General features: G+C 37.1%; 1 protein-coding gene across 1 annotated transcript; it reads right to left on the minus strand.

Annotated features, from left to right (window-relative positions):
• Nucleotides 1-288: 288 nt before the first annotated feature.
• On the minus strand, nt 289-8,715 carry LOC108673417. The gene is made up of 8 exons (XM_047884222.1): nt 8,474-8,715; nt 7,848-7,943; nt 6,247-6,330; nt 4,902-5,003; nt 4,057-4,123; nt 3,089-3,405; nt 1,961-2,731; nt 289-1,083 (listed from the first exon to the last, which is right to left on the minus strand). The coding sequence occupies exons 1-8, from the start codon at nt 8,688-8,690 to the stop codon at nt 830-832; spliced, it is 1,908 nt and encodes a 635-aa protein (XP_047740178.1). The 5' UTR covers nt 8,691-8,715; the 3' UTR covers nt 289-829.
• Nucleotides 8,716-8,962: the final 247 nt, after the last annotated feature.

Here is an 8,962-nt window from a genome sequence, read left to right on the forward strand (position 1 = left end):
ATGTTTGCTCGTATGTCGGTCGGCAAAACGATAGCACTGATACCTTCACTGAGAGCCTGATTCCCTTAGGAATGATACTTTGGCTCTTAGTAAACCGAGTGCGAGTGTTACGCTTTGATGATTCAGGCGTACAAGAGCGCACTTGCTCCTCTATTTCTACAATTCGCAGAGTTCGAGTAACCTTTGTGGTATTTTTACTATATCATAGAAGCATTGAGAACATAGATTTTACTATATAATAACTTTCACCATTTTGAATGAAGTCGCAGAGGTAAAAGAAAAAATCGGGCATTTCGGTATGATTTATTATTAAAGAAGATCTTTAATAATTCTTGCAGTAATTATTGCGGCGCCCGAAAGCATTAGGGATTATTTTCTCGAAATATTCAAGTATGCAAATAGAAAAATTATATTGTTGAGACCAATGCGTTGCGTTGCATAGCAACGAATAAAGAGAATCGTCAAAAAATGTACGTTTCCCACAATAGCGAAGTGGCGGGAATTTTATAAAAAAAATTAATTCAAATGGTAGCATTAGGTCAAAAATGAAAAAAAATTCATTGTAAAGTTATAGATGAGGCAATTTTTACTAATCATTTTAATTAACTGAAAATCCACCCATTGCAAAAAAAAAAACATCCCGTGGGTTTGGAATGATGAAGAGGTATCAACTCCACCGTTATATCGAACTCCATGGCGTCCAAGACTGAGATGCTACACGGTAACAAATGTGTAAAACAGAACGTAAAAAATATAAAATCTACATGAGGTTAACCATGTACAGAAGGATAACAAAACTATTTAAAAAATTGTCAAATAATAACAAAACCTAATCCTCATCAAGCATACTCGATGTCTCGACCTTATAAATCATGGAATCCAGAGCCGAGAGCTCCAAGTCGCCCAGCCTGTCAACCCCAGAGCTCGGGGACGGGACGGTGCCAGAGACCTGCGGTCCAGAGACAGGTTTTTTGCGGCCGCCGCGATGGCCGTCCCAGTCACCCGCGTTCTTAAGGATATTCTTGAGGTCGTTATCGAACTGACTGCGCTGGAACCCGCAGTGTATGGTCTGTTCCAGGGTGTCTGCGAGGTTCAATAAGCAACGTTCGAGTTATGGTAGTTATTAACGGAACAGTGTGATCGATGACTAATTAAATTGTAATTGCAAAAGGCTTCTATTGTTTCAAATTATAAACACAACAAAGAGCGCTGTTTTTAACTGAACCGTGAGTGATTTCCAATGATATAATTCCAGAAGACTTGTGGTCTGTCCCAGGGTGTCTGCGAGGTTCAACGTGCAAATATTGATTATAGTAGTTATTAACGGAACAGTGTAATCGATGACTCGTTAAATTGTAATTGAGAAAGGCTTCAGCGTATTGTTTCAAATTATAAACTAAGCAAAGAGCGAAGTCGTGAACTGAACCGTGAGTGATATCAATTGATATTATAATTCCAGAAGACTTATGGTCTGTTCCAGGGTGTCTGGGAGGTTCAACGTGCAACAATTGAGTTATAATAGTTATTAAGGGAACAGTGTGATCGATGACTAATTAAATTGTAATTGCAAAAGGCTTCTATTGTTTCAAATTATAAACACAACATAGAGCGATGTGAGGGACCGAACCGTGAGTGATATCAAATGATATCATAATTCGGTACAGTGAGAGAGATGTATAATAAAATTTCGATGTACAAAAATTAAGCGTACTATCAGGTTTCATTATATTATGAACAATACAAAATGCGAGATCAGCCTCATTATTTGAAATTTCAAAGTTCCTTGCATCTTTTAGAGCCGTGCATAGACAACAAGATATTAAAATTGCATAATTATATAAGCATTATTTGACCGGTGGGGGTGGAATGCACTGTATCTTTCGCTTTGAACACATCGCTCGATTCCTTAGCTCATCGGCAATAATGCACATCTGTAAACACACACACTCCGTAAACTGACCGTATAAGATCCTGTAGAGCGGATGATCCCGTAAACTGACCGTATAAGATCCTGTAGAGCGGATGATCCCGTAAACTGACCGTATAAGATCCTGTAGAGCGGATGATCCCGTAAACTGACCGTATAAGATCCTGTAGAGCGGATGATCCCGTAAACTGACCGTATAAGATCCTGTAGAGCGGATGATCCCGTAAACTGACCGTATAAGATCCTGTAGAGCGGATGATCCCGTAAACTGACCGTATAAGATCCTGTAGAGCGGATGATCCCGTAAACTGACCGTATAAGATCCTGTAGAGCGGATGATCCCGTAAACTGACCGTATAAGATCCTGTAGAGCGGATGATCCCGTAAACTGACCGTATAAGATCCTGTAGAGCGGATGATCCCGTAAACTGACCGTATAAGATCCTGTAGAGCGGATGATCCCGTAAACTGACCGTATAAGATCCTGTAGAGCGGATGATCCCGTAAACTGACCGTATAAGATCCTGTAGAGCGGATGATCCCGTAAACTGACCGTATAAGATCCTGTAGAGCGGATGATCCCGTAAACTGACCGTATAAGATCCTGTAGAGCGGATGATCCCGTAAACTGACCGTATAAGATCCTGTAGAGCGGATGATCCCGTAAACTGACCGTATAAGATCCTGTAGAGCGGATGATCCCGTAAACTGACCGTATAAGATCCTGTAGAGCGGATGATCCCGTAAACTGACCGTATAAGATCCTGTAGAGCGGATGATCCCGTAAACTGACCGTATAAGACCCTGTAGAGCGGATGATCCCGTAAACTGACCGTATAAGATCCTATAGAGCGGATGATCCCATAAACTGACCGTATAAGATCCTGTAGAGCAGATGATCCCGTAAACTGACCGTATAAGATCCTGTAGAGGATGATCCCGTAAACTGACCGTATAAGATCCTGTAGAGCGGATGATCCCGTAAACTGAACGATTGATCAATTTCAAATCATTTGAAAGCATTGCATCGACGGATAAAACAGCCTTTATATACAATCAAACGCATACCAAAGTCAAGATTATGAATAAGATACCGGTACATTCAAATATAGTTTACATGCAAGTTTCTGAAGAGTGAAGACCAGCCTGCGAATTGCCTACATTCATCACTCGACATAAAGATCTTTACTTTACTTACAATGTTATCCATGGCTAGAATTTCCTCCAATTCTTCGAGCGTGGTCGCCGGATCAAACGACGGTAAAGGTTTGCCAGAAACAGTAATTGTTTGTGGTTTTCTAAAGCATTTCACTCTGGCATTGGTCTCAGTAGTACTTTTAAGAATTTTGTCCAGTTTCTTCAGTATAATTTTCTGGTTAGCTTCCAATATATCAAGACGGTGGCTGAGGGTTGAGTTTGATGTCGAAGTCGAGGGCCAGGCTTTAGTTGGTGAATCTTCTTCGATCAACGACCGCGAGCTTACGCAAAAATATATTGTTACAACATACTAGAACTTTCAATTTCGAATATTATCACGAATTTTTCAAAGTTATTGTTAAGTTTATAGTCATGTAAAGTGAAAACGCGGTTCTTAAAAGGTAAAAAAATAGACAAAACACAAAAATAATAATTCAAGATGTCAGTTAATCACTAGTTCAAAATTATTAGTTCTAAATTAATAGAACAAAACTAAACTATTTGTGCAATATATTGCCGAAATAATGACCCCTGAATATTACAGCATGAGTAGAGATCGATCGTATCTATGATACGCCCATTTTCTTTCCAAACTTAGTCAGGATAACCTAAACATGGGCAAAAAATGTACAGCTATTTGGACAATGTCTCAATTATTTTTCTGAGTCTTCTCCCACACATGACAAAAAAATATAACTCAGTACTCACTGCAGTGAGTGACAGAGAGCGCATTTTCTCGTCGACGAAAACGTGAGGTCACGGACGGACGGACGGACAGACAGACAGACGGACGGACAGACAGACGGACGGACGGACGGACAGACGAACATACAGACAGACAGACGGACAGACGGACGGACAGACAGACATGGCGAGCACAATAGTGCATTTTTCTATAAATGAGAAAATGCGCTAATAATGAGCTCACTTACGGGGTTTGGCCAAATTCAGGAGATTTACGATTGATCTTGCCGGGCAGATGCATCAGCTGCGATGGGTCTGATGTAACAAACGATGCTATCTAAACAATTGATTCACATGCTTCATATTATTCACGAAGAAAAATAGTTTATAATCAAATTTTTTGAAGGTGCGAAAAAAACATTTCGAAATAATAATTTTTTGAACGATCGATGGGAGTCCTTGTAGTCTCATATATATCATATTTTCAATAGGATATAATTTTTTTAAAAAGAAGAATTTTATTCCGAAAGAATTCGAATTTTCTTCTATGCAATGTAACAAAAAATGCGACATGAATATTTCAGAAAAACCAGCATAGCACGCCAGCGATGTAGATGTAGAGTGGGAGGACTACATAATCTACTAAGCTCTGCTATGACTTATCTTCAGTAGCAAAATTCCCTTTCGTTCAACAGGCATTTATTTATTCATCTACAACATTTCAGCCACTAACTACCCTTGAATTCAACAAGTATTAACCTATTCATTATTCACAAGGTCTTCTTCTCATACTCACGCGGGAACGATAGCAGGTCTGGACTAGAAGATCCTTTCGTCAACAGGCATTTATTTATTCATCTACAATATTTTAGCCACTAACTACCCTTGAATTCAACAAGTATTAACCTATTATGCATAATTCACAAAGTCTGCTTCTCGTACTCACGCGGGAACGACGGCAGGTCTGGACTAGAAGATCCTTTCGCCAACAGGCATTTATTTATTCATCTACAACATTTTAGCCACAAACTATCCTTGAATTCAACAAGCATTCACCTATTATTCATCATTCACAAGGTCTTCTCGTACTCACGCGGGAACGATGGCAGGTCTGGACTAGAAGATCTGCGGTCCAGCGGGCCTGGAAGTTTGAAGCGCCGCTGCTTGCGACGCCGAGCCATGATACGCGCTCTGGCTGGGTTGGCAGGGTAGAGAAAAAACAAAATATATAAGTATTTATACCCCTTTATATAGATAACAGTATCACTGGACTAAAAGATCCGCGGTCCAGCAGGCCTGGAAGTTTGAAGCGCCGCTGCTTGCGTCGCCGAGCCATGATACGCGCTCTGGCTGGGTGGGCAGGGTAGAAGGAAACAAAATATATAATTGTTAGGGTGGAAGGAAACAAAATATATAAGTATATATTGATGTCGAAGTCGAGTGACATCAAAAAATACTTATCCCTTTATATAGGTAACAGTATCCCTTATCCCTTTATATAGGTAACAGTATACCTTATCCCTTTATATAGGTAACAGTATCCCTTATCCCTTTATATAGGTAACAGTATCCCTTATCCCTTTATATAGGTAACAGTATCCCTTATCCCTTTATATAGATAACAGTATACCTTATTCCTTTATATAGATAACAGTATACCTTATCCCTTTATATAGATAACAGTATACCTTATCCCTTTATATAGATAACAGTATACCTTATCCCTTTATATAGATAACAGTATCACGTGCGATTGATGACCAGAGAATTCGTTGATTTATATTATCAGCGAGTGGAACTTTTCTTCAGATGACGGTAGATTAAAAAACTTGCCTTTTTAATCTACCGTCATCTGAAGAAAAATTCCACCCACCAATAATATAAATCAACTAATTCTCTCGTCATCAAACGGACGTGTATAAACAAGTAAATCCTGCCATCTAATATTAATTACAGTATCAGTGTCGAAAATTGGGACATGATACTGATTCCGAACCACATGGAATTTCCACAGCTTGCTGCAGGTCTCGAACACGCAACTTGATAATCCAATCTTACTGTGCTTAACCGCCCGGTCACCTCGCCGGTCTTGACGAGAAATTTCATGGTTCCTAGCGGGTCTCGAACCCATAACTCACTGGTCCAGTTTTGCTGTTCTCAACCACCCGGTCACCTCACCAAGTAAACAAGTTTTGTGCAACACATACATCAATAATATACGATTTAAGCAAATAAATTGGAAATTGAAAAAAAATTCATGTTTTAATAACGCCAAATTAAGATTGAAATGTACAACAAACAGAAAAATGAGGAGTCTTGTTCTAAATAGCGATGCACTTTTCGCTTCTGTGTGGGTCATCTTTACCCAGTTTGGCAGGGCTAAAGAGGGGTATCAATGCGACCTGTTATTTTTCTAAGGTTTCGCTCCTACCACTCACCCGAGACTTTTATTCTGGCCGAGTGATATTCGTCGCTGGAGTCGCTGTCGCGGGGTCGGGACACATGGCTGCTGTCCAGACGAGCTTCACAGGAGAAAAATGTTCCAACTTACATCAGGCGAATACTTAAATAACATGAAAATTCATATAAATAAATAATTGAATAATTAATCCATCAAAATCATGATTGTCTTTCAAATAAACCGGCTCAATGAGTATTTTTTACACGAATTTCAAGCCTAGCTTCCTTATTAGCTTGTTTAGTTGAAGCAAATAAAATCAACTATCCCGTAATAAGTGAAGTCAGTTGCGGTCTCCTCGATAAAGGAAAACAAAGCAAAGAGTGTTCTAAAAATACAAGAACAAAATAGGTATAAATTGAATTAATTGGAATCCATAACAATAGAAATTAAAAAATTCGTTACTAATTGCATGTTCAAAGCATGACCAAAAGACACAAACTCATTTAACATAATTCTAATACCTACCGATAGACAATTGATTAGTATCACAATTGATTTGAATACAGCTATGTAACATAAAATCGGTCTTTGATCCCATAATATTACGTTTTCAAAATAATGGCTGTAATTATAAACATATTATTGACGTGTTTTGCGTATAAATATATGAGAGATATTTAGAATTGATGACACATTTCTCAAAGGCAGATATTTTACTGGACTAAAGTCATTTTGGATTACATTTAACTACTACCTATATGTTCTATTATGTAACATACCTATTTAACAATATGTACTATGTACTATCATAGACTAAGTATTATAGCTTAGTAAAACATATAATACAGTAGTAATAGATTAATATAATATATAATAGTACGTATATATAATGTATATTTATAATATGGACGTTCATGGATACTAGTACATATGATGGGCCCTAATAGGATTCAAGAAGGCTTAAAACAAGAGTATAACAGGAAATTCTACCCTTAAAATGAATAATAAAAATGAATAACCAGTTTAAACACAGATGGGATAATTTCAAATGCTATTCATTTCCATTCTGAAGTTTGACTGTAGATACCGTAATTGACATACGTACATTTCTTCTTTGATTACACAAGTCAATTTTTATACCTTGTTACTCAAACAAGCATCACAAAACGCACATTCTTCTGCTTGTTAATGCTTTCTACAATATTATTTAATAAATTATAATGCCATATATTTCACTCCTAATGACCCCTCAGAAAAGCTTTTTAAACTCTGGAAGGCAATTAATTTATGCCAGGTTTGGCAACTGTAGATTATTATACAATGTCAGAGTTTCATCCAATAAGTGCTAAAATAATGACATATGGTAAGCAACTTCAAGGAGCAACATACACTAACAAACCCATTTGTTCATAATTAACTCATCAATACAGCATAATAAGGCTTTTATCACAGTTTGAAAAACACTTAAGAGATTATCTATATTTGATCAACAATAGGTACTACTTTAAATAAAAATATGGTAAATTGACTGGATGTTTCTTCTCATTTAACTTCTTGGTTAACATGCAATATAAGTAAACTTATGATATAGTAAGGAATTTAGCAATTCATGAACATGTTGACATATACAGATCTTACCTTTCTTATGTTTGCGGGAACCCACTTCAATCTCTGAAGACTGCCTCTGGCTCATGTGGCCACACAGCACCTTGTGTTCAGTTCGTTTGTAGTCCTCTATAATAAAATTACAACAAAATTTGCCTCATTATAACTAAATAAACTATTTTCAACCCAGAAATTATCCTCATTCTTAGAATTGTAATTAGAAATTTTATTCAACTTGGCTGCTGACAATTTCTTTCATTATACCATTAATTTCATATTAGACATTTTAAATTATACAAGTAACCACAGATCAGGCTGTGTCACTGAGACAGATATCAAATGAACAAAAACATGTACTCCCTTCATTGTTTCTGTCACCCAAAGTTAACAAAAATAGAAGACTTTTGTATTTGTGACATTATCATTTGTTAAAAATGGTTGTAATTACAAAGCAGAACTAGAGTTATCAACTTTTGGCTAAATGAAATCAATTAATAATTTTTAATGAATTTAATCAATTATAATTCATTCTTATACTTTTTCAGCATAAAATTCCAACAATATTTCTATAGAAAATTGATTCACAAGTGGAAAAAATGTAGTAATTCAATGGCAGAAATAAGCTGTACCAATTAGAGTACAGGTATACGGCGGCTTACCTGAAGTTGCAACAATTTTCTGCACTGGATAAGAACGCCAGGTCTTCTGCACAGGAGTGCACAGCCTAGCCAACGTGCCAACATCACCGACATCAGGCCAATAGGTGTAAATTCTGGCATTTTCCTCAAACAACCAAATTCTGGGAACAACTTGCCAATCTTCTTTATTGAAATAAATACCAACAAAAGTTTTAGTATCCTCAAGATCCATCTTCATTCATAAATAACAGTGAAATATAGCTGAAAAAAGAAATTGGAAGAGCACTTTTTAAAGTTATTTTCCACTTTATTGTGTATCCCATACTTCACCTTATACATATAAAGTTGTGACTAACCAATTGACTAACCAGTGGCAAAGTCATAGCCTCCCAGGCAAACCAGAGATTTTTCCAGAATCAGTTCATTTTTATGTCCTCATTTGCTTGAGGGCCCAAGGGGCTGAAATTTAAACCAATATCTTATAAATAATAATGCTGGTATCCATGATAC

This window comes from Hyalella azteca, unplaced genomic scaffold, assembly GCF_000764305.2.
Source record: "Hyalella azteca isolate HAZT.00-mixed unplaced genomic scaffold, Hazt_2.0.2 contig14904, whole genome shotgun sequence".
Lineage (NCBI taxonomy): Eukaryota > Metazoa > Arthropoda > Malacostraca > Amphipoda > Hyalellidae > Hyalella > Hyalella azteca.

What these genes read in the sequence shown, in the direction of transcription:
- LOC108673417 (XM_047884222.1), bottom strand. Translation starts at nt 8,690, where the DNA reads ATGAAGATGGATCTTGAGGATACTAAAACTTTTGTTGGTATTTATTTC. An exon ending in AGACCTGCCATCGTTCCCGC is followed by an intron (nt 4,124 to 4,901) that starts GTGAGTACGAGA and finishes TTGTTACATCAG; the next exon opens with ACCCATCGCAGCTGATGCAT. An exon ending in CTTTATGTCGAGTGATGAAT is followed by an intron (nt 2,732 to 3,088) that starts GTAGGCAATTCG and finishes TCCGCTCTACAG; the next exon opens with GGTCTTATACGGTCAGTTTA.